The following is a 25665-nucleotide window of genomic DNA, read 5'->3' as shown; positions in this document are numbered from 1 at the left end:
TAGCGGCTCACAATCCACTAACCACCAACCGTGCAACTAATTCCATTTCCAGTATTTCCAACAATTTACAACTGGACACCAGACTTGTATTCCAATTTTGCAAATCAGACGTCAGTCGACTAAGAAGCTATCACCCAATTCCTTATTCAAACCAATTTTCAACGGCTACGAGTCATCTCCCGAACTAAATCGATACACAGCTTTGTTATTCATTTATGTATTAAACTGTCGGACCGTTCTATTTATAAAACGTTATCGACGAATTCCTCTTATAAATTTTTGAATCTTTTTATTTTCATTTTAAATTAAAATATTCTTTTTTATTAGAAAAATTTTGTGGAATGTAATAAACGTCACGTCTGTTTTCGATTGATTTTGCAGAGTGTCGTGAAAGAAATGAACCGTCTGGGAATGATAGTGGACTTGTCCCACGTGTCAGTTGGTACGATGCGGGACGCTTTGGACGTCTCGAAAGCCCCAGTTATATTCAGCCATTCCTCAGCTCATGCCCTTTGCAACTCGACCAGAAATGTTCCGGACGAAACGCTTAGAAAGCTCGCCCTGAACAGAGGCGTGGTTATGGTCAACTTTTACTCGCATTTCTTGACCTGTAAAGATGTTGCTACTGTTGCAGATGCCGTTGGTAAGTTCAAAAAATTTGAATATTTATTATTAAGTGTCATTTTTTGGGAGGGAACAACACTGGTAGCAGAAAAAGAAAAGTAAAAAGTAGAACTGTATAAAAAATGCATCTGGCGATTTGCTCGAACTTAAATTATTGCATACAGAATAACAAAAGCTATTGCAAATTTTATTGTTAACAATATTGCTCTCTTGCACTTTTACTCTCAGATAGGTAGAAAGCGAGAAAAATACAAAAATATGAAAATTTTATGAATTTCGTTATTTTACAAGTTAATGGTAACACTTACGAAACGGAACATATTACAAAAAAACTTTTAGAACAAAAGCTGTAGCAAATTTGATTCTTAATAATATTGCTCTCTTACACTTTTACTCTCAGATACATAGATATCGAGAAAAATACGAAAATGTGAAAATTTAATGAATTTCGTTATTTTGCAAGTTAATGGTGACACTTTGGAAACGGAACATATTATAAAAAAACTTTTAGAACAAAAGCTGTAGCAAATTTTATTCTTAACAATATTGCTTTCTTGCACTTTTGCTCTTAGATACATATATATCGAGAAAAATACGAAAATGTGAAAATTTGATGAATTTCGTTATTTTACAAGTTAATGGTAACACTTTGGAAACGGATAATATTACAAAAAAATTTTTAGAACAAAAGATGTTGCAAATTTAATTCTTAATAATATTGCTCTCTTGCACTTTTGCTATCAGATACATAGATATCGAGAAAAATACAAAAATATGAAAATTTGATGAATTTCGTTATTTTGCAAGTTAATGGTAGCACTTTGGAAACGGAACATATTACAAAAAAACTTTTAGAACAAGAACTGTAGCAAATTTTATTCTTAACAATATTGCTCTCTTGCGCTTTTGCTCCCAGATACATGGATATCGAAAAAATGTTCTCAAACTCTATCTTCTCGTCGCACATTCTTCCAGCTCTGACTTCCAGTCATCAAAAGAACAACTACTAACTTTTTTTTGTTGCTTCGACATACACTAAATAATTTTGCTATATTCCAAAATGATTTTGCTAATCATGTTTTATGATAATGTATAGAAATCGATCTTAATGGGGGTTAAATTTATTGTACTTACTATTAGGTAGACATCCTATTGTTAAAGTCATAGTTGTCAGTTTAAATTGAGAACTAGTCGTGTACTATACCTGCTTTTCATGCACTGTACGCCCCAATGGAGCGACTAAATTACATCCCTTGATTTTCGCTCGTTACGCGGCATAGAGAACCGCTAGTGGAGTGCATTAGTTTACGGGTGTGTATCCGGTGTGGGGTGCGAAAGTTATCCATTACCACACTTAACTCCCTTCGGAAGTTTCAAATCCATTTACGCCATTTCTCATCCCGTTTCGTAATTTTAAATGCGCGCATTTTTACCCTTCGTTTTAAATAAATAGGATAATTAATACTTTTTTTGTTCCTTCTAGCACACATAAATCACATCAGGGAAGTGGCGGGGGTGGATAATGTTGGTCTCGGGGCTGGATACGATGGAATAAACTTGTGAGTATTAATTTGAAGATACAATGAGACCGGGACAAACACGTTAATCATTAATTAGAAATTACGAAACGAGGTCGTTTGTTTCAGTTTTGATTTAAGAGGTCCCCCTTTGCTGATTTATCCTAAGTTTGAATGTTCTTAATAAATGTGTGTCCCTGAATCCCTAAAACAAGGAAACTTTCAAGTTACAAATGTTGAGTTATGGATGTCTTCTAACTTGAATAATTTATTTCGCTTAATTTTAATTAATTATTTAATTAGTAACTAATGATTTGATTTCGAATTTTAGTGTTCCGCAAGGTTTAGAAGACGTTGCGGCATATCCAACTCTTTTTGCCGAATTAATAGGAACAGGAAAGTGGAGTGTTGATGAACTAAAAAAACTCGCAGGTTTGAATTTTCTAAGAGTATTGGAAGAGGTGGAACGCGTTAGAGATGAATTTAGGAAGGCGAAAGTACCACCATACGAGGATGTCATGATGCCCAGACCGAAAGTCAACAATTGCACATCTCAGGATCAAGTTTGATTAATGTTCAATAAAATTGGAGACAAAATAATACTCAGACTGTTGTATAACTACGTTACGAGTAATGATATAGTTTATTTTGATGTGTCGATGAAAGTATCGATGGTGCTGTAATTTGTATATGTAAATTTAAGATAAAAAAGTTAAAGAATTTAATTTAATTAATAAAAAATTGCGTGTGACAATACATTTTATTTTTTATCTCGTAAAAATATAAACTTTTTTTAAACAAACGCACATTTAAAATTCCTAAATCTACTGAATTCAATTCCACGAAGTTATTATGATGAAAGAAGCTTGTATTAAAATTATGAAATCGTTGAAGATAGTTAAAATATTAATATTTTACAATAAGGGAGAAAAGGTAGAAAAAAAATGAAACTATTTACTTAATTTTATACCAATTTTAATAATCAGCACGTAGGGGATTATACGCTCTTAAAAAAAATAAATGTTTGAAATAGGAAATGTTATAATAAAAAGATAGCTAAATCCGCAAGTGTAAAATAATAATAGTATGAATAAAAAACTGCTATGCATGAAAACAATACGGAATTAATGTAAAACTATTACAGTATTTAAAATTAAAGAAATGCATAAATTTGTATATTTCCTGTAAATAAACCCGAAAAAAAATTATTTTTAATGTAAATAAGTTTTGTAATCGTAATAATTAATAAGCACTAAAAATGAATTAAAATTGGATTAAAAATGGATTAAAAAATGGATGGTTTTTAGATCTCAAACGCACACTATTAAATGTTATAACGAATTAAGAGATCTAAAACGCATCAATCCGCAAAGAAAATATAAAATTGTAAAAGTTATAAAAGAAAGTTACTTAACAATAAGATATTTTTGTTTACTTTCTAATTCTTTGCCTCTCAGTTATACACTTCAGACGAATAAATTCTGAAGTTAAAGCGTAAAAAATATCTAATAAGAAATGGGAAAATAGGACCAATTTCTTACCAATTTCTAAATGTCTCGAACACATAATGTAACGTAGAAAAAAAAACGAAACGTTTGTAAATAAATGAAATGAAATAAAGGTAAAATAAATGTAGGTGTAATGTTAATAATAACATATCATAGATGATAGGGTTTTAAAGCAATACTTTCGTGTATGTTTATAAATAAACAAGAAATACATGGGGAATACAACAAAAATGTAATTGCTGTATGAATGTTCGAATTGTCTATCGGATATTAAGGTTTTATTATCGATTTGGTTTTATTAAGTTTCAATAAAATTTTATATGCATATTTTAAATGTTATTTTTTAAATTACCTCATATCTTCCTAATATTCACAAAACAAAAATATAATAAAAAAAATTCAAAATTAAGGTTGGTATTAATATTTAAAAATTAAATTGCTATCTTCATTGTTGCTAACTTCGGGTTTAACGTTTTTTATTCTAACTTTTTTTGAGATAATATTTGGACTCATTTTAAAGGTTTTTTTAATGAAGATGACAAATATGTCAAAAGTGATGTTGACGTTTCAAACCGGAAGTGATTGTATTTCCATTAATATTAAAGTTAAATATGTCGAGTTTGGACTCATTTTAAAGGATTTTTTATAAAGTTGACAAATATGTCAAAATTAAAAGTTGAAAGTTCGAACTTTTTGGTTATTTGAGATAAATGCGTCAAGTTTGGACTCACTTTAAAGGTTATTTTATGAAGATTACGAATATAATAATAAAATTAAAGTTGACATTGACAACCCAACCCAACCCGAATGTTTCTAGTTCATTAATTTCATCCATTTACCCATTTTGAATTTACTACAACCTTTAAATCCAATTAATTATGTGTTTTTCTCTAAAAAAACTTAAATTCAACGTCAATTTTGACAAGCAACTGCAATATTTGGATCTTAATCACCATGGTAACCGAATCAAGTTGGATAACCTTAAAATAATAAAATTTTATTCCGATTTTTTTATCACTTCTAACCTAATTTTTATTAATTTTAAAACAATTCGAATTCTTTACGATTATCTCGCATTCATAACAAATTCGTTTATTGTAGTTAATTTAAATCGATTCTAATTAAGAGAAATAAATTAAAAATATCTCTCTTTGATTTAACCCACTTACCTTATTTATAATATCCTAGATAAACCAATTTTGAGTTAATTACAGCCTTTTAAACCAATTAAATAAGAATGTTCTCTTAAAAAAACTTAAAATCAATTTCAATTTTGACAAGCACCTGCAATATTTGGATCTTAATCACCATGTTAACCGAGTCAAGTTGGATAACCTAACAATAAAATTATAACTGTTAATATTTGACTTTATATTTTAATATTTTTTTAATTTTAATTTCTTTTATATTTTTGTATGTTGCTTCTTAAGTGAAATACACTGTATAAATCAAAACATAGAAATGTTAATTCTTCCATTGACGTCACAGCAAGGCCTTTGCGGGAGGATACGTTCATAACAACAGCGTTCATATGGAGTTGGATAACCTTATACAGTATGTTTAGTCAACGGACCTTGGATTCTACCGATCTTTTGGTCTTTGCATATAAACATACCACATTTTATTAATTTAAAGATATTTATATAGGCAACACACTTTATATCATTAAGTATTACAGTTTTCTAATTTACCACAATTTGACATTTTGTGATCATTGTCAGATTGTTATGGTACGTTTTAAAATATTCTCAAAATAATCGGCAAAATGTATAGAAATTTAATAAAAATTAATAATCACCATCTTAAAAACGTTTTAATTAATCAAAAATGTACTCCGACAATGACTGTCGTTCGATATCAAACGACTGGTGAGTAAAAATATCTTTATTTAAGGTTAGGTTTCTAATTTTTTTTCAAAATTTATTAGAATCGAAATTCAAATCGCAAAAGAAAGATTTTGTGGGACGACCTTTGTATTTAGATGTCCAAGCTACAACTCCTATGGTAAATTAATCGATTGATTTCTAAAAATTTGTTAATGATGATATTTTAGGATCCTAGAGTTTTAGATGTTATGCTCCCTTATATGACCGCATATTATGGTAATCCACACTCAAGAACTCACGCTTACGGTTGGGAAACTGAAGAAGCTGTTGAAAAAGCTAGAGAACAAGTTGCTAATATAATCGGGGCTGATCCCAAAGAAATAATTTTCACATCCGGAGCAACTGAAAGTAATAACATTGCTTTAAAAGGTGTCGCTCGTTTTTACGGTGCTAAAAAGAAACATGTTATTACAACCCAAACTGAACATAAATGCGTCTTAGATTCATGTAGAGCATTAGAATCGGAAGGTTTTAAAATAACCTACCTTCCAGTAGCACAGAATGGGATAATCTCACTTTCCGATTTAGAAGAAGCAATGACTCCAGATACCTCATTAGTTTCTGTAATGGCAGTTAACAATGAAATTGGAGTTAAACAACCTATAAGTGATATAGGAAAAATGTGTAGAGAACGAAAAATTTTTTTCCATACCGATGCAGCTCAAGCTGTAGGAAAAGTACCTTTAAACGTAAACGAAATGAATATTGATTTAATGTCGATTAGTGGACATAAAATTTATGGTCCAAAAGGTGTAGGAGCTTTGTATGTTCGTCGTAGACCTAGAGTACGATTAGAAGCTCTTCAAAGTGGAGGTGGACAAGAAAGAGGACTTCGAAGTGGAACTGTACCAGCTCCTTTAGCTGTTGGAATTGGAGAAGCTTGTGCAATATCACAAAGAGAAATGGAATATGATCATCGATGGATCGGAAAATTAAGTCAAAGATTATTAGATCAAATTTATGGAAAATTAAGCCATGTTATACGAAACGGTGATCCTAATTATACCTATCACGGTTGTATAAATTTATCTTTCGCTTACGTTGAAGGAGAGTCTCTTTTAATGGCTTTAAAAGATGTCGCTTTATCGAGTGGATCCGCTTGTACCTCAGCTTCTTTAGAACCTTCTTATGTATTGAGAGCTATCGGAGCTGACGAAGATTTAGCACATAGTTCTATTAGGTTTGGAATCGGTCGTTTTACTACAATGGAAGAGATCGATTATACAGCTAATAAATGTATCCAACATGTAACAAGATTGAGGGAAATGAGTCCATTATGGGAAATGGTCCAAGAGGGAGTTGATTTAAAAACTATCCAATGGTCACAACATTAAATAGGAAGACTTATCTCGATTATTTTATATTATTATTATTAAGATTTTAATCTATACATAGGATATTAAATCTTAGAGATACAAAAAACATTATATTATTTTTTTGGTATTGTTATGAATGTAGTGAAAATAAAGATTTCAAAAAATTATCCCATCAAAAATTCGTCCCATCAATAATTATTAAGGGCGAAGACAAGAAAAGCAGCCTCCGCAAATTTATAGTAACTCATTGAAATGATGAATTTCACCCTAATATCTCTTAACAGCATTAAGAGAGATGTTCCTTTTGGTAGTGTTTCAAAATGGTACTAATCATTTAAAAATGCCTTTACGTTACTCAATAACAGCAAGGAAGACATGTTAATAGCATTAAAAGAGATGTTTTCCAGAACTTTCCAAAACATGAAATTATAGGAAAAGTTGATTGGTCTAAATTAAAATGGTTCAAATTGATTAAAAACAACGCTAAGATACTTAGCGGTTATAGAAGAATTAAGTTAATTGATTTTGACGTTTTTGATACTGTTTCAAAGAAACTGAAAAAGCTTGTGGGTGTTTGTCAAAATGATACTAATTAGTGATGGAACGACAATTATAACATTACTGCGATATTTGAAGTAAAATGAAATTAGGAAGAGCTGATAATAGGATGTGCTCAAATCACAAATAATATTATTTAGCAATTTATGTGACTCCAAGATACAAAATGAACTTTTTTGATACAGTTTTAACGAACAAAGCAAGAAGATGGCTTTTATTGGAAGGACTTGTATCACAAACTGAAATTGATAACAGCGACAGTTCTATTAGTGATGAAGGTGATGATGAATTACAAGCGAAGAGAAGAAAACTAGAAAAAACTGAAAAACATGTATCGTTTCCAAATCATCCTAAAAGACAAAATTAACCTCGTAGTTAGACTTAAATCCAAAGAACAGGTGATAAGGATATCGAGTTAACTGGTTAACTGTATCTAACAGGCAGCATAGGACAATACCCCTAAATTAAACGCAAGAACAAAGAGCATTAACTACCCTAAAGAAATAAGAGATCTAATTCAAGAGTATCGCAAATGGCACCAAACTAGAGCTCCAGAAAATAAAACTAAACTAGCCACCCAATAGCTGAAAAGGGTTATCAAGAATAATGCTCACTATGGAAAGATACCAATCACCCAAAATCCACCAATTAGAAATAAATATGGAATCTCGGCTAGAAATAATGAGCAAAAAGCAAATAGATTTGCACTTAGCGAACACATTTAAAACTAACGCAGGAGAAGAGCAATTAGAACTGATAATACAAAATCAGGATGCTGTGGAAATAACCTTCAGTACTCCAAGGGAGGAAAATATCGACCCGAAGAAAGCTCCTGGTTTTGACCTAATTACAGGTGAAATTTTAAAACATCTACCAAAGAAAGCTATAGTCAAACTGACATGTATGCAGCCTTCAGATTCAAATATATAATAATAATCAAAATTATTTAAGAAGATACTATTAAAAAGGCTAAATCTTGAGGGACTCAAATACAAACTGAACCAACTCTTGCACAAACAGTATGCACAGCTGCTAGACTCGTATACCTATATCAGAACGAGCATTTAGAATGAAACAAGAAGATGCTTATTTAAAAGATATTAATGCAGGCGTGCCACAAGGAAGTGTACTTGGGCCAGTCCTGTACCTCTTGTACACTAGTGTCATCCCTAAATTATAAAACGATGATGATCCTAGCCATAGGCAATAATCATGAAAAAGTAGCAAATAGAGTACAGACCAAAAAATGAAGAATTCACTTAGATAAGAATAAATCGGTAGACCAATCAGAGTAGATGATAAACAGATACTATATGAGAACACAGCAAAATATCTGGGATTAACCTTGGATGTAAAACTTCGCTGGAAGGCTCATATCAAATACAAACGGGAAGAGCTCGGAATCAGATATAAGAAAATGTATTGGCTGTTGAGGAGGAAATCCACTCTGTCAACATATGTATAATAAATTACTTATGTATCAACAGATCCTGAAACCGATATGGACATATGAGATTCATCAATGGGGATGTGCCAGCGAAAGAAACGTCCAAATCATCCAGAGATTCCAGAATAAAGTGTTAAGGAACATCGTTGATGCACCCTGGTACTTTCGAAGTAGTGACATCCACCGGGACCTGGGGATGAACACTGTCAGCCAGACGATCAACAAATTTGCCAAGAGCCATGAACAGCGGCTCTTAGACCAGGTGAATATTGAGGCCATCCAGCTCCTCAACAATACCAACCAGACGAGAAGACTCAAGAGAACGAAATCTTAGGTAGTTGTTTGAGTGCAAGATTATGCACGTTTAGTGCTGGAGCTAAAGAACTTCTACTGAGTAAGACCCCTAGTTTTAAGACACTCGTAGTAAATTAGATTGGAATAAAATTGTTCATTGAACGTATTAATGATCAGATGATGAATGAAATATGAAAAAAGTACCTTTACAGTATAACTTGATTATTATCTGTAGTGTTCAACACCTAAAAAAGATATTTATCCCTGTGAATGGTGAAGTACTAATCTGTTGTTAATACTAATCAATTAGAAATACCTTTACATTACTCAATAACAGCAAGGCATCTTAATAGCATTAATAGAGATGTTTTCCAATACTTTCAAAAACATGAAATTATGGGAAAAGTAGATTGGTCTGAATCAAAATGGTTCCAATTGATGCAAAGCAACACTATGGTTATGGAAGAACTAACAAAAATATTTTGATGCTTTATCAGGTAATGTTGTAGATCTTTTGACTGATTAAGCCAAGGTTGTACCCAGCATGTAACAAGAATGGGAAATAATCCAAGAGGTGATTTAAAAACTAGTCAATGGTCACAACATTAAATAGGAAGACTTGTGTCAATTATTTTATATTATTATTATTAAGATTTAAATCTATACATAGGATCTTAAATCTTAGAGATACAAAAAACATTATATTATTTTTTTGGTATTGTTATGAATGTAGTGAGAATAAAGATTAAAAAAATTTATTTTTTGACGTCCCATCAATAATTATCCCTTTCCAAGCAAATAAAATAGAAAGCCTTTTTATTTATTTTTTTTTTTTGGCACAGTATGAAGTAGTTATAGCTTCTATTTCTTAAGACTAGTTTAAATTTAAAACAAGATACTTTTCATTTTTAACACAATCACAGTAATTGGACGTTTTTCATTTTTAGCAAACAATAATAAATGTATATGTGATTATAATTAAAAGTAAATGCCAATGATTAATAATAATTGTGCGAAATGAGTATTAATAAAAACATAAAATCAACATAAACATGAATCTTCGCTGGGTTCCTCTGTGTTTGAAACCTTAAAACCATGAGCTTCCATTGATTGGAGTTCCAATTTGGAACGATTTGTTTGGACTAATTGAGTTGCTATATCCGATAACATTTCTTCAATTCCCTCGCCAGTCTTGCAAGATGTTTTGTATGTTTTACTTATTAAGTTATGACATTGCTCACTAAAATGATATTTTTTGTATTGATTTTAATGTTATGATTATTTTTTTACCAAAATGCATCAATATCAGCATCAGAAACTTGTGGTACTTGATTGACCAAATCCAATTTGTTTCCACACAGAAAAATTTTTGCATTTTCTGCGTAAGTAACAATATCCAATAAATGTTGGGATAAAATATGAAAAGAAGTGGGATTGTCAAGGGCGAATACAAGAATAGCAGCCTCTGCAAATTTATAATAACTTGATGTAACTGAGGCTACTCTTTCCATTCCGCCGGTATCCCATAATTGCAACTAAAAATAGCACATTTATAAATAAAAAAAATGATACTAAAATGATCAATTTCACCCTAATATCTCTTTCAGTGACTTTATAGACTTTATCGAAATGGTCCAAACCAAGAGTAGATTGTCGATCCGTTGCTGTCACAAAAGTATTGTTCGTAAATCGACGAAAAATCGAACTTTTCCCAACACCATATTCACCGCATAATATCACTTTTTGTTCGGGGACTTTTATGGTAGCCATGAAATTTTTTTTAAAGGTCTAGAAAACAAAATATTTATTGAGATGTCAAATCTAATCTGAATATAGTCACATATAGCCTTGTTAAATGTATTTATAGATATAAACATATCTTTTTAACTGTTTGAGTTGATTTAGATTAAAACTTCCAGTTGCAATGATATAATTATGATTCATGAATGAAATAAAGTGAGAAGTATAATGTGTGATATGAGTTGCATATCTAGATTAATAAAATTCTTATTACTCTATATCTAAATCTCTACTTTATACATATATCATTTATTTTATATCATTAAATTCTCAATATTAAACCTTAAATTATCATTTTTTTTCATGGTTTTATTTCAAAATAAATTGATATTTTGATTTTTTATCTCAAAAAAGTTGCTGCATCATGTTGATAAACATTTATACAGTTCAAGAGTCCATTTATTCTGTTATTAACTGAAACATTATCAAACACTTCATTTCTAAATTATTATCATGGCATTTTCTAGGATGGCTTTGAACGGTTTAAAAGTAATCGAATTTGCTGGTTTAGCTCCAGCCCCATTTTGTGGGATGTTACTCTCTGATTTTGGAGCAACAGTCATCAGAATTGATAAAGTAAGTGATTTACTATAAAAAATTGAGGTTAGAATCACATTACCTTAAATCTGCTAGAAAATAAGATCACATAAACGTCAAATTAGTTACCATGGTGACGAAACTATAAACAAACCAAAAATGATATATAACCTAAAAATAATTTTCTATCATTTAATTATTTTATTTAGATTGGTGGAACGTTAGATACATCTCTTGGCCACGGAAAAAAATCGATAGCTTTAAATTTAAAAAATGACACAGGACGGGAAATAGCCAAAAAGCTTTGTTTAAAAGCTGATGTAGTTTTGGAACCATTTAGAGCTGGTGTCATGGAATCTCTTGGTTTAGGCCCTGAAGTTCTTTTAAAAGGAAATCCCAAATTAGTTTATGCAAGATTAACCGGATTTGGGCAAAAAGGTTATTACCATAAAAGAGCTGGTCACGATATAAATTACGTTGCAATATCCGGGCTTTTATCAATGTTTGGACGAAAAGGTGAAAATCCGATGTTTCCGGTAAATTTAGCCGCTGATTTTGGCGGTGGTGGATTAATGTGCGCAGTTGGAATTCTTTTGGCGTTAGTTGAGCGATCAAAATCGGGACTTGGACAAGTTGTTGATGCGAATATGGTTGAAGGAACGGCTTATTTAGGAAGCTTTTTGTACAGGTCTCAAAATCTCCCAATTTGGGGGAATCCCCGAGGTGAAAATGTTTTGGACGGCGGTGTTCATTTCTATGAAAATTATTTAACCAAAGACGGAAAATACATGTCTGTTGGTGCTTTGGAGCCACAATTTTATGCTGAATTAATTAAAGGATTGGGATTATCCGACGACGAGGCTCCTCAATTTGGGAATATCCCAGAATTAAGAAAGTTATTTACCGAAAAATTTAAAAGGAAAACCCAAAAGGAATGGTGTGAAATTTTTGATAGTATGGATGCGTGTGTTTTTCCTATCTTAACAATTGATGAAGCCCCACTTCATCAACATAATAAAGAACAAAAATCTTTTGTTATGTGTAAAGAAATGAATAGGATGGTTCCAAATCCTGCGCCTAAATTAAGTAGGACCCCAGGTGTTTCTACTTGCGTAAATCCGCCTGCAAAGTTAGGAGAGCATACTCAAGAAATTTTGAAATCATTGAATTTTAGTAGTGATGAGGTTCTGCAATTTCAACGTGATGGAATTGTTTATAATCATATTGCATCAAAAATATGAGTATATTATTGTTTTAATAAAAGATTTTTATTTTTGAATATTTTATTTTCTTATGAATTACCGATAAATATTATGATTACAAAAATAGAATGTTATTTAAAATTAAAATAACCCCAAACAAACTTTATTTTTACCTTTACGTCTGTTTGTAATGATTTTTCTTTTCCTACTAAAATTAAATAACACCCAAACAATAAAGATTTTAATAAAATACTTTAAAATCAAAAAAATAAATGATAAAATTAAAATATAAATGATTTCTCTGGCTTCTTAGAGCTGTTACTTATAAAATCAGCGTACGAAGTTATCAAATCATCCATTTTATATCCTTGCGAAGTTTCGCAAAGGAATTTTCTCTGTCTCATTACGTTTCCAACGGTGAGATGGAAATAAGTGTTTCCTGATGACCAATTATTTAGTTCGCTAAAATCGTGAGTTACCAAAATGTCCTAAAAAAATTGATGAAATAAAGTTAGTTATGGCTTTTATATACAGGGTGTATCGATAAGGGTACGAAGCGGCTATATCTCAACAATGGTTTGAAAAAAAATCTTTATCAGCAAAGAGGGCAAGAGAAATAGCCAACGATTCAATTCGACTGCTAATGTCATTTAACATATCATTTACTAATGCGGGTCGCATGTGAGGGCGATTGCAAAAAGAGCGTACAGAGCGATGGGATAGGTTTGGGGATGGGGGGACTTTTGGGAGGGATGTGGGAAAAAAAAGATTATGTTTGAAGACTTGATGAGGAGCACAATGATGTATAGCGCAGAAGTATGGGGATGGAAAGACCAAAGATTGCTGGAGGATGTACAAACAAGGTATTGGAGATGGGTACTAGAGTTGGTGAGGACGACTCCAGGGGATGTAGTAAGGGAGGTGGTTAAGGTGGATGCAGTAAGGATAGAGGCTGGGAGAAGACCAGTGTAGTACGAGGAAAGGATAGAAGGAAGACCGCATTGCGGGATCCTGGGAGAGTGTTGGAGGGAAATTAAGGAGAAGGGGCTGATATCTGGGCAGGAAGATAGGGATGTTATAGGAGACTGGGATCGACAACAGAAGAGTGTAGAGAACTGAGGGATAGAGACAGGGACATACAGAAGCAAGAAAGAAGTTGAGTGATATGGGACGGGACATATAATGTAAGGTATGCTAAGGTAGTGACAGAGTAACTCCCAAAGTATCTATTGATGGAGGGAGATAATGAAGGGAAGAGATTGGTGGTCAGATTCCGCTGTGGCAATGAGGAGAGAAGGAACAGGTACTGGGTGGACGATGTGGAGAGGTAGTGTAGACTTTGTGGAAAAGATTGAGAGACGCTGAAACACATGCTGAAAAGGTGTAGTGAGCTGAGGGAGAAGGCGATGGACAGGAAGTAAATTTTGGGAGAAGGGGGTAAGGGCAAAAGATGGATGAGGGAGGTGATTGAGACGAGGAGGGCTAGGTTATGTACATGTATACTAATGCAGAAGCGTATGATATACTAATTCATATAAAACGATGCAGTATTATCCAAGCTATCAAATGATCTTGTCAAAGATATAGCTCATCACCTCATTTTCCGAGATATCAAGAATTTCATGTTACTTTATTTATTGATTTTTTTCCCCAAACCAAATACTTATCGTACCCTTATCTGGACACCCATTACATCAAAGTTACTTATTATGCTATATTTAATAAAAAATTTTATTACCTTAGTTTGTGGATGAATAATATTTAATCCATTCTTGTTAATAGCAATATTAACAATTTCAGGATAAGTTGGTTCTGAAGATTGCTTAACTTCAAAGAACGTTGATCCAAATGTAGGCCATTGATAAATCGTTTGTAAAAATTTAAGTTTAGCTTGTTCGACAGTCATTTTACCATCGGTGCTATAAGCATTACCAATTTGTTTTTTCCATTCCGACGAACTTTGTGCTTTTATCAAATCGATAGGAACGATTTCTTTTAAATCGGTTGAAATAGCGTTCATCGCGTCGGTCAAATTTGCCATGTAACGCACTCTTATTATTAAAGCGGCTAATTTAACCGCATCTTGTTTGGTGCATTTATGATAACCACGAATGTACTTGGGAAGTTCTTGGTAGTAATGGAAAATTTCATCGCCTGATGGATCTTTTCCTGGAACTGTATTCATCCATAATTTTTTCATGAAAAATACTTGGTATTGGGCTTGGATGGGTGCTGCACTATTCCAAGTTGGTTTCGTTTCTTTAACCCAGCTAACCAATTCGTGCAAGAAATCGTAGAAGAAATATTCTTCGGGAATTGAAAATACTTTATCAGAAATCATAACGAATAAACTAAAACCATCGTGTGAAATTAGTCCTAATCTATCAGCTATCGCTTTACATAAATCGGAAGCTCTCGTTAATGAATCAACTTCAAACGCTTCGTCTGAATCGTCAGGGAAATACACTTTATGGTAAATTTGTAAGCTTCTATGTTGGATAGCATCAACTTCAACTGTGTAAGGTGGATATTTTCTTTGGCCAATTTTGCCAGTTCTTTGTAAGCGTTGTAAACAAGCTTCAGCAAATGGATGTTGTCTCGATTGAATGAATTTAACCATTTCTGGCATTAAAGATGAACTACAACCGAATAAACCAGTTGCTAAATAAAGCAATTCCCAACCTTTTTCTTCGCTCGAAGTTAATCTGTTGAACGTTAATTGTCTTAATATTTGACAATAAATTTCATCGCGTAATAATTCGTGTGTGAAGGCCCCTTGGAAAATAATATCAGTAAATTCATTACAAACTTTTGTTTTCGGAGCAGGGGCATCACCCATGTATTTTAAGATTGCATTAAAAGCTTCTACAGCTTGTTTTGATAAGGTTTCGTTATCTAAAACTTTTTGTAAATGAGGTAAATGAATCGGTTGGTTTGTGTATCTCCAAAGTTCTTCTTTAGATGTTCTTCTAACCGGATTGATAATCGAATTTTTATTTACCGTCAGTCTTCTGCTGCTTCTAAAGTGCTCGTTTGCGTAATTTGATAATGTGTAAAGTTTCATTCCTCGAATTGTTGAACTTTCTTGTTGTGTTGGGCGTTTGATAAATGCGCCGTCTTTTTTGAACGCTTGTAATATGTCAGATGGTGGTTTATGAAGAGTTGGTAAAATGTAAATATGTTCAGTGACGAAATCGCCAGTTTTGCCATTGCATTCGCCGAAACCCCACGTTGACGATAATAATTTTTCTCCGGTTAAATTATTTTTAAGAATAATTAAATCACCCTTTTTGTATGATAAGAATGATTCGGCATCACCTGGGTGTTTGTAATCTTGAGTTGCGACTACATAAATTGATCGTTTTTTCAACCCATCGAGTAAATAGATTAATAAGTTATATAAACTTTCAGCATCTGGACTTTGAAAAACGTATTCTTCGTTTCTAATTGTGCTAAAAGTTATGTTATGTAATTGGAATTTAGTGTTTTGTTGGTAATTAACGTAGGCTATATCAGCGAATGTTAATTCTAAAAGAATTTGTTCTTGATCATCGATTAAATAAACCCCAGTCCAATTTACAGCAATTATCATATTATCTTTAGGTAAATCTGGACCTGAAATTTTAATAGCTTCGTAAAATTTGCTGAAAAGTATTGGCCAAACATGTTTTGAATATTTAACGATATCTTCTTTAGCTTTAATTGGTGGTTTCTTTTCTTTTACACAAATACTTCGATTAAAAGCATCAATAATTTTCTTTTCCCATTCGCTAAAATCACCTTTTTGTACAATATAAGTCGGTGTGTATTCGCCAATTCTTGTGTGTAAAACTGTCGGGTTCATTTGCGCCCCATTTTCAATGTAATATTGTTGGGCTATCAATGTTGCAACGTCAGCTTCATTCGGACATCTGTATTCGCCAAATTTCATGCCGCGAATAACTTGTTCGTAAATTAAATCAGTTGCGATTGGATCTACACGCGGATCGTGCCATGGTGTAAATATTTCTTTGCGATAAAATAATTTCCATGGCGCAATTCTTTCTTGTTTACCTTGTTCCCTAGCATATTGTTCACATTGTGAAATTGCATCCATAATATGATCGTTTTCACTTCCCAAAGACATTACTTTATCGTATAACGTTATGAAAAGTGAAAATCCGAACGTATCTTTTATTCCTAAATTAGACGCGATCTGTTTACAAATTTCTTCTGACGTTGTTGCTGAATCAACTTCAACCGTCATTGATTTTCTGTCCATGAATGTAATTTCTAAAATAATTGGATCTTTATTTTTAGTTGAATGTAATTCCAACCAGCTTGGTGGTTGAGTTCTTGCTCCATTCTTAAAAGATCTATTTAATCTTCCTTCGCAATATGGTGCATAACCAGGTGGACCATCGTTAATGAAACTTCTTAAATAATTTGTTAATTTTTCTGTTGGTGTGAAACAACCAACACAAAGCGCTAATAAAATCCATCCTCTAGCATATGATGGTTTCGATGGGTTATTCGTTAATAATTTACAAATTTGGCAGAAAATTTCATCTCTCAAATCAGGTCTTAAAATACCATGTCCAATTATAAAATGTACTTTTTCCATATTCGTTGTCCTTCGATTATTAACCCAATCGTTATAATAATTACTAGCAAATGTATCTTCAACCAACCCTTTTTTGACATCCTCTAATAATTGATTTTTTCTTTTTAATGTTAAATTAATGTATCTCTGTCGTTCCGCTTTACTTTTTTGCGCGTAAGCTTGTTCTTGACGCATAATTTCTTGGAATTCTTTGCGATTTGTAAATCCTCTACTTAAAGTTTCCGTAACTTTATTCATTATCGAATCGTAATCTTTTTCTATAGCCTCACGGGGTTCGGTTAAATCACCGGTAAAACGTAAAATAGTTATCCAAAGTGCTTGAGCGGCTAAGACATCATCGGGTGTAGGCAATTCCAAAATTGATTCTTTTAACGGTTTTTTAGAATAGAAGTGATTAACGTTCTTTCTGAAATAGGTAGCCGCAAATTTATTGAAACTATAAGCGGAGAGATCTTCTTTTTCTTCTGGTTCATCATCATCTTTTGGAGGGAAAATTTCTTTTTTCTCTTTCTAAATTAAAAAAAAAAAATTTTAGTACACCAATTAAACGGAAAATGACTAAATAAGCAAAAATGTAATCTGTAGATTAACGCATAAGATAACACGGCTATTTTTTATCGAAATTCAACAAAAGAATCCTTAGACTTTACGTATTATCTGATAAAGTTAACATAGATTTAAGCGTTTTTGTGTTATTACCGTCCTAGAGTTCACGGTGAAATGATTCTGTCGAAATAGATTTATGTTGTTTTATATCGTAAAATTAATTGGAATAGTTTTCAACAACTTCTTTTTTAAATAAAAGATTAATAGTGGATTCCCATGATTTTATTTATCAATGAATCGGAACATAATAAAAAGTGACTCAAGTTATTATTTAATGATTAGTAAGTTTCAATAAAATTATTTTTAATGTTTTTATTAATCACGTATTTTAGTGATGTGAGGTGGAACAAAACTAAAAGGTATTCTGAAGGCTAAAAGGAATAACATTTAGTGTTTGAGATATACATACAGTTGTTATATTGACTTCAAATTTATGGTTTTGGAGTTAATATCAATCAATAAAAAATTGTGGAAAATCGATTTCAAGGAGAATTAATATGAAATTTGCAGAAGATATTGAACAAAGTATCTACTTTTCGATAAAAGTATCTGTTTTGAAAAATCTCTTTTAGTTCTTGAGATATAAGTATTTAATGTTAAAATTTATAAGATGTTCAGTGTCTTGATAAATAATAAACAATGTGGAATATCAGTCTCTTTATTCATTAATATAGAACTTTTAGGAATTATGTGGTGAAGTATTTACTCTTCATTAAAAGTACCTGTTCTAAAAAATCATTTACGGTTGTTGAGATACAAGTATGTAATAGAAGAGGAACATCAGAAAGGAATAGAAAGTAAAGTCTTAACTAATGATCCAAGACTATTTTCAAGAAGATTATAACAGACAGAACATGATGAAATTGAAGAAAGAAAATAGCAAGAATAGATAATCATGTCTTAAGTAATCATCCAAGACGATTCTCAGAATTTGCTAGACTATGGACCTCAACATAACTGAGACAACTCTGAGGCTTCAACAATTCTTTTTTTAATTATGCAATGTTAAGCCGCAACATAGGCTAAGTCAAAACACTAGAATCAAATGGAAGATTACTGCAGAAACCTCAGCAGCTATTAGTTCAACATTTTGTGTAGAAGTTCTGGAAGTAGACACAATAAGATTCGGAGATTCGAGGTGTGTACTTGATATTGTATTAGAAGGTATTGATGACAGTTATAATAAACTGGGCACAAGGAATGATATAATCAATCAATTATATGGAAGGTCTCAATTTTGCAAAGCTTGTATCTGCCAAAGCAGGTCCTTTCAAAAAGATATCTTTGTACATAATGACAAAGGAACATCTCATATTGGCAGGTTTTCATAAACTCAACAAAAGCAGACACCTCTAATTAACTATTAACTCTGCAAATTCCAAATTCAGTAGCTGAAATACTCTTATTCGTTATAAAAAGTATTAGTTAGCTTCAAGACAAACGTCAAAACATTTATGAAGTGTTGGCAATGATTAGTAAATGAGAAAATACTGGAAATGTTCTACAAAATTGATCAAACAATTGCTTCCAACTTCAAACACGAGAGATATGCACGATGATATTAAAATTAATGTCAAATCAGGCTTATAAACAAGTTATTATCAATGTGCCCAAGATCATGGTAGAATGACGCATTCTCAAAGCATTCTTGGTCAAGAATACTGTTAGAACGTGATGTAATAAGATGGACAGATTTAAAGAGGAAGGGATGAAGTGTAATTTCTAGCTGCAACATTTTTCAACAAACAACTAATCAAAGTAATTTCTAAAGGAGGATAATAAAAAATTTCAAGTGGTAACTAATTGTAAGCTGGATAATTAAATTAAGTACCTATCTACTATTCAATAAAAATAACCATTTCTAACTTAAAAATATTTTCTAATATAAATCTTTTAATTTATTATTCAGCAATTCAATTTTGAAAATATTAAATAAATTATTATATGCGTCATATGTTTTAATGTTATAGATGAACTGTAAACCATTTATCTTCAATTCTTACCAAATTTTTATCTCCCGTAGGTGAGCCATCCAAAAATTTAAATACGTTTGCAACAAATTCACTGTCCTTAGCATAATTTTCTTGTAAATCTTCTTCTTTCACCAAATAACTTCTATCGACTTCCGCCAGTCGTTTTTGCATGTTAACTTCAGCGATGTGTTTATAATTTTTCTCCCCAGCTTTCCGTAATTGCGCCTCTTCAACTCGTCTATGAACGATGATTCCATAAATTTTACCCATTGGTTTTTTCTGCCGTGCCAAATATCCCCTACAATGTGTTTGAATCCGCGTAATAATTTGCCTTTTAAATTGAAATTGATGCCTTAATTGTCTTTGTACGATAACCGCTTGCAAACGTTGATAACCATTCTTCATCTTCAAATAACGCGAACGATATCCTCGAGCACGCCAATGTTTTTGCACGATCAACGCTGCTTTTTTTAAGTTTTGGTATCGTCTTCGACAAATGAATCCTCGAATGTGTCTTTGTAAAGTTATTATGTATTTGCTGAGGATTTTTGTGCGTTCTTGTTCTAAGTATTCGTTATCGGGGTGTTTTAGAAAAACTTTAGTTTTTCCTAATTGGTAATCTTGGTTATCTTTGAATATTGTTGTGCAAATTTTTTTTGCTGATTCGCGAGGATCGCCAATATGAGCCGGGGAAACGTTTACGGCGAGATAACGGAATCTATTTACGAAATCGAAGTAATCATGACGAATTGGATAACCGGCTTGTCGAATTTTTGCGGTTTCCATCATACCAGAATATCTTAATTGCCGACAACATAACGTACGATCAAATTCCTAAAACAAAATAAATAAAACACTTAACTTCTATTTATAAAGTATGAATAACTTACATGTGATTGTTTATTTTCGTTGGGTTTAATGCATCGTACAAAAAATGGGCTGCAAGAATTCAACGTTTTCATTAAAGCATCCAAAGAAAATCGAAATTGCGACGATAAGGTTTTCTTTGTTTTTAAATCCTCTTTAAAATCGGAATCGAAAACTTTTTTTAAAAATTCATTCGAACTTTGCTGAACGATTTCTTTTAAATCTTGATTAAAAGAGTCGCGATTTTTTTCTAAGAAACCCGGGACGTGATATTGCACTTTCCCGGCGAAATGTTGAATCCCAAAATTCGGTTCTAAATCCGATTTTGACTTGATGTATAATTTCGGTTTGTTCGAATGCGTCGCATTTAATTTAGCGAGCATCGTAAAGTCGGTTCCTTTCGGAAATTTTGATTCCTCATCGATTAAAGCCATCATGTTCATCGGTTTCATACCGATTATGTCTAAAATGTCTTGGTTATCCACGAAAACTATGTGTTTCCAATTAATCCCTTCTTTGGTGTAATATTCTTGTTCTAATTTGAAAATGTGTTGGACGAAAAATTGTTGTAAGTTTTCGTTGGCGTAATTAATACACAATTGTTCGAAGCTATTCATGTCGAAATTTTCAAATCCGAAAATATCTAAAACACCGATCGAACTTTTTTTGGCTAATTTTGGTTGGTAAATTGCAACGTTTATTTTTTCGACTAAATAAATAAACATTTTGCCGTAAATTCCTTTAACGAAAGCGTCGCGAGCTTCGAGAGCTTGATCTTTAGATAAAGTTTTTGTGACTCTTTCACCATGAGCAAAGATTGATTTATGAGTTAAAGCTTCTGATAAATCGAATTTGTTTGTGCCCAAAAATAAAGCAATCCTATTTAACGCTGAATTATCTGAAATTTCAGTAGCATCCATGTTGCTTACGGTAACTGATTTATATTTTAAATTTCCTAAATGTAAAATGGTCGCTAAAAGTTGAAAAATATCCCAAGAATCTTTATCGGTGAAGTTTAACACTTTAAAAGCCGCTTTTATATCACCGAATTCCTCAACTTCATTTCTACCGGCGGCAGTTAAAGTTTTCCCCGCATTTAAATAAACGTATTGACTCGGATCTCCTAATTCCAAAGTTTTCTTTTCATCCTTATTTAAACCGGCCAACATGCTATAAAAAATATGATAATTTCTTTCGCCCGGATTTTGTGAAACAATTCGACTTTTCTCAAGAAGATATTGTTCGATTCTTGCGCCTTCAATCGCACCGTTTTTATTAAAGTTGATATCGATGTATTTCCCAAATCTCGAAGAGTTATCGTTACGGACTGTTTTCGCATTTCCAAATGCTTCTAAAATCGGATTCGTTTCTAAAATTTGTTGTTCTATCCACGAATGTTTCCCACTTATCGCCGCTAAATATTGTAAAATTAATTTTGTACTTTCTGTTTTTCCAGCGCCACTTTCACCACTTAAAATAAAACAAAAATTAAGTTAAATTAATTAAATTTTAAAAAAATAATTGTTATTCAGCGCTAAATTTTTGTATATTGTTATTGAATTAAAAGTAGAACTAACACTAGATCTAGAACTAGAAACATTTGGGTTTAGCCGTACGTCTCTTAAGACGGCTAAAGCCAAATGATTCTAGTTCTAGGTCTAGTGTTAGTTTTAATGTTAGTTCTGGTTTTAGTTATAATTCAGTGTTAGATTGTTTTATATTTTTCATTGAAATAAAAGGAGAACTAACACTAGACCAAGAACTAGAAACATTCGAATATAGCCGTACGTCTCTTAAGATAGTTAAAGCTGAATGATTCTGTAGTCTAGGTCTAGTGTTAGTTCTAATACTAGTGCTAGTTCTGATTTTAGTTGTAATTAAGTGTTAAATTGTTATATTTTTTCATTCTGTGTATATTTCTATTGAGGTAAAATTAAAACCAATACTAGGTCTAAAACTAGGAAGTTCCAAGTTCAGCCATCATAAAAGACAAACAACCCAAATCTTTAAAAACATGATAAAAAATAAATTAAAAAACCGTGTAAATATGTTTTAGTGCGCTAAGTATTTTTTTAATAGATAAATTCCACTTACAATTAGAATGGAATAAAATGATTAGATTAGGATTGTAATTGAGTTTACGACGTTTAAAACAATTTTTTAGGATTAATCGTAAAATGTTAAATTTTAAATACATAGTATAAATAAAAAGATTATGAATCAGAAAAAAGAATTAACTTAGTTTATAAATAAAAATAACCATAAATGAAATGTTAATATTAAAATTTTAAGTTATTAAATTTTTTTTGTACTAATTTGTTTTTAGAAGCGTCATTAATCTTTTTTATTAATATTCCAAGAATCGCATTCAACGTATAAGATTAAAATTGATATGGCACCATCACAAAAAAAAAAGTTGATAAAGATCCGGATTTAATAAATGCTGCTATCAGTAAATGGTTTTTTATTAAATTGACGTCGTAGGTGAATCAAAAGGAATTAAATGAATTAGCTTTTATGATATTTTATCAACAGGAATCGATGATTTCAAAAAGAAAATAAAATTTCAAATAACTCACCTAATTACAACACATTGGTTTTTATTCGTAGCTCTCATATCCGTGTAAGTGTTATCACCAATAGCAAAAATATGTGGTGGTAACTCTCCGATTCTTTTATCCCTATATTCCTTAATAATAGCGTTTGAATAAATCGGTAAAATTTTGTATGGATTAATAGCAACTAACATAGAACCTGTATAAGTCTATAAACAAAAAATAATTAAGATTAAATAAGTAATTCAAAAATTAAAAATTACATAAATCAAATTATCCATATATCTAAGATACAAATTTCTTAAAATTGAATATTCTTGTAAATCTCCCAAATTGATCATATCCTCAACGACTTTGATTGATGTGATATGTATCGGTTTAAAAACTTGCTCTTTTCCTATATAAATCTCGGATCCCGAATCGGTTTTGATGCGAATCCTTTTGGATTCGATCGCAACCACTTTTCCACCCGATGGGACATCAAATTCCCCATCGGTGGTCGGGTTGATCCATATGAAATCACCCTGTATTACACAAAAACAATAATTAATACTTTCTTTATAAAAAAAATTAATTTTACGTACCACCCCTACGTTACTCATGATTTTTATTTTTTTTTTCACAAGGAATCCATTATTTCACCTGCTGTTTTACACTCTCACACAAAATGTTCACTGGATATCTGTGTAGCTTATCTTCTATTATCAGTTATCAATAAATATTTCTCATTTTTTGTGAGTAATAGTTTGGCTTTTATCTTAATTGAACTAATTACTTATAAAAATATCGGGTTTTTTTATTAATAGGTTTGAGGTAAGCCAGAAAACATATCTGATAGTTGTCAGAATAATTTTGTTCTAGATTTTTTTGTATAATATACAAAAATCTTATAATCAACCATAATACTATCATAATACATTATAGACATAATAATAATGATGGGTTCTTCTAGTGGTCAATATACTACAATTTAGCACTGAATAACAATTAAAACTAACACTAGACCTAAAACTAGAACCTGAAACTTGGTTCTGAAAATTTTAATCAATTATTATTATTACAACTTTTGTTGTAATAATAAGCAAGTAGAAGAAAATTGTAATACTATAATAATTGAGAACTAGATTTTAAGAACTAAATGGATGGAATTGGGTGATCAGAGAATACAAGAAAAGGAAATAAACATCAGAACAGAGAAAACAATGAAACTCAATTATGATATGAGCAACCTAATTGTTAATAAGATAGAAATATCTAATCTGGGGCATTCATAGTTTTAAATTATTATTATTAGAGGTCAACATTTCATTTATAATATTAAAATAAATCATAAGTTAAATTTATTTAACACCCATTACATCTTTTAACTTAAACTATTTTCAATAAATAATCTTGTAATTCTTTTAAAGCTCTATATCTATGAGATATTTTATTTTTTTCGCTTTTTGGCATTTCGGCATAAGTTACATTGTACCCAACAGGTAGAAAACAAGGATCCCATCCAAAATCTCTTGGTCCCCTTGGGTCAACTATTTCCCCTTTGGTTCTTCCTTGAAATAGCATTACCTCATCATTTTCACCCCCCGGGTGAAAAGCAAATGTACAAACTGCTTCAGCACTTTTATCTTCATACCCGGCTAATAATTTATATAAACCATCGGGACCTAAGTTTCCCAAAAACCATTTTATATACGGACCTGGTAATCCTTTTAAAGCATTAAAGCACAAACATGTATCTTCAACAATTACTGGTCCTTTCACATGTTTATAAGCTTCTTTACACTTATTTATTGAAATTGTTTCTATTTCACCTTGGAGCTCTGGTAAATCAACGTTTGCGCTTATTATTTTGTATGGAAAGGATTCGCCTAAGATTGCGTTTAATTCTTCTAATTTTTTAGCGTTTCCAGTTACAAAGGATATCGTTTTTGCCATTTTTAAAAGGTTCATTTATCAGCACGTGTACAAAAAACATTTATAAGATATGTTGAATTTTGTGCCAAAATAGTTTGAGGTTATGTGCAATTTGTCAACTGTCAAATTTAAAATAATTTTTAAAAATTAATAAATTGTAATAAATACGTATTTGTATCTATTTTTTAATAATATTATAAATGAGATTTAAATTCTAACTTTAAATTTTTGTAATTACAAATAATATTTTTGAATAAAAAATAGTTTTAGGTTATGTGCAATTTGTCAACTGTCAAATTTAAAATAAAATTTTTTAAAATTAATAAATTTTAATAAATACGTGCTTGTATCAATATTTTAATAATATTATAAATGAGCTTTAAATTGTAACTTTCAATTTTTGTAATTAAAAATAATATTTTTGAATAAAAAATTGTTTTGGGTTATGTGCAATTTGT

At 31.3% G+C, this 25665-nt stretch overlaps 6 protein-coding genes and 1 long non-coding RNA gene across 8 annotated transcripts in view; 4 read left to right on the top strand and 3 right to left on the bottom strand.

Moving 5' to 3' along the window:
• The window catches only part of LOC111427891 (uncharacterized), a 128203-nt gene extending 124227 nt beyond the window's left edge, over positions 1-3976 (top strand). For both annotated transcript variants that reach the window (XM_023063249.2, XM_071196352.1), the window contains exons 9-11: positions 382-643; positions 2108-2183; positions 2473-3976. In XM_023063249.2, coding sequence (XP_022919017.1) covers positions 382-643; positions 2108-2183; positions 2473-2710 — 576 coding nt within the window. In that variant the 3' untranslated portion in view covers positions 2711-3976. The remainder of the gene's footprint in view (positions 1-381; positions 644-2107; positions 2184-2472) is intronic.
• Positions 3977-5352: 1376 nt separating this feature from the next.
• Positions 5353-7018, top strand: LOC111427710 (Nfs1 cysteine desulfurase). Its single transcript, XM_023062955.2, has 3 exons — positions 5353-5517; positions 5577-5653; positions 5703-7018. The coding sequence occupies exons 1-3, from the start codon at positions 5415-5417 to the stop codon at positions 6867-6869; spliced, it is 1347 nt and encodes a 448-aa protein (XP_022918723.2). The 5' UTR covers positions 5353-5414; the 3' UTR covers positions 6870-7018.
• A 2751-nt stretch (positions 7019-9769) lies between these two features.
• Positions 9770-11080, bottom strand: LOC111427712 (RAS oncogene family member RabX6). The gene is made up of 4 exons (XM_023062957.2): positions 10991-11080; positions 10741-10938; positions 10441-10685; positions 9770-10390 (listed from the first exon to the last, which is right to left on the bottom strand). The coding sequence occupies exons 2-4, from the start codon at positions 10918-10920 to the stop codon at positions 10192-10194; spliced, it is 624 nt and encodes a 207-aa protein (XP_022918725.1). The 5' UTR covers positions 10921-10938; positions 10991-11080; the 3' UTR covers positions 9770-10191.
• Positions 11081-11311: 231 nt separating this feature from the next.
• LOC111427711 (Alpha-methylacyl-CoA racemase) lies at positions 11312-12766 on the top strand. Its single transcript, XM_023062956.2, has 2 exons — positions 11312-11526; positions 11697-12766. Exons 1-2 carry the CDS (start codon positions 11404-11406, stop codon positions 12726-12728), a joined length of 1155 nt encoding a protein of 384 aa, XP_022918724.2. The 5' UTR covers positions 11312-11403; the 3' UTR covers positions 12729-12766.
• On the bottom strand, positions 12753-24532 carry LOC111427924 (myosin-VIIa-like). Its single transcript, XM_023063284.2, has 7 exons — positions 23878-24532; positions 23557-23817; positions 23318-23502; positions 20762-22208; positions 19902-20705; positions 14428-17802; positions 12753-13177 (listed from the first exon to the last, which is right to left on the bottom strand). Exons 1-7 carry the CDS (start codon positions 23893-23895, stop codon positions 12971-12973), a joined length of 6297 nt encoding a protein of 2098 aa, XP_022919052.2. The 5' UTR covers positions 23896-24532; the 3' UTR covers positions 12753-12970.
• LOC139429927 (uncharacterized) lies at positions 17914-18550 on the top strand. Its single transcript, XR_011640524.1, has 2 exons — positions 17914-18179; positions 18231-18550. It is a non-coding gene; the product is annotated as an uncharacterized lncRNA (long non-coding RNA).
• Positions 24533-24616: 84 nt separating the features above from the next.
• LOC111427925 (inosine triphosphate pyrophosphatase) lies at positions 24617-25470 on the bottom strand. Its single transcript, XM_023063285.2, has one exon. The coding sequence runs from the start codon at positions 25241-25243 to the stop codon at positions 24662-24664; it is 582 nt and encodes a 193-aa protein (XP_022919053.1). The 5' UTR covers positions 25244-25470; the 3' UTR covers positions 24617-24661.
• Between the last annotated feature and the right edge of the window lie 195 nt (positions 25471-25665).

The sequence above is a fragment of the Onthophagus taurus genome, chromosome 6 (assembly GCF_036711975.1).
Source record: "Onthophagus taurus isolate NC chromosome 6, IU_Otau_3.0, whole genome shotgun sequence".
Taxonomy (NCBI): Eukaryota; Metazoa; Arthropoda; class Insecta; order Coleoptera; family Scarabaeidae; genus Onthophagus; species Onthophagus taurus.
Note: the sequence above shows the minus strand (reverse complement) of the source record. Positions and strands in the feature narration are given on the sequence as shown.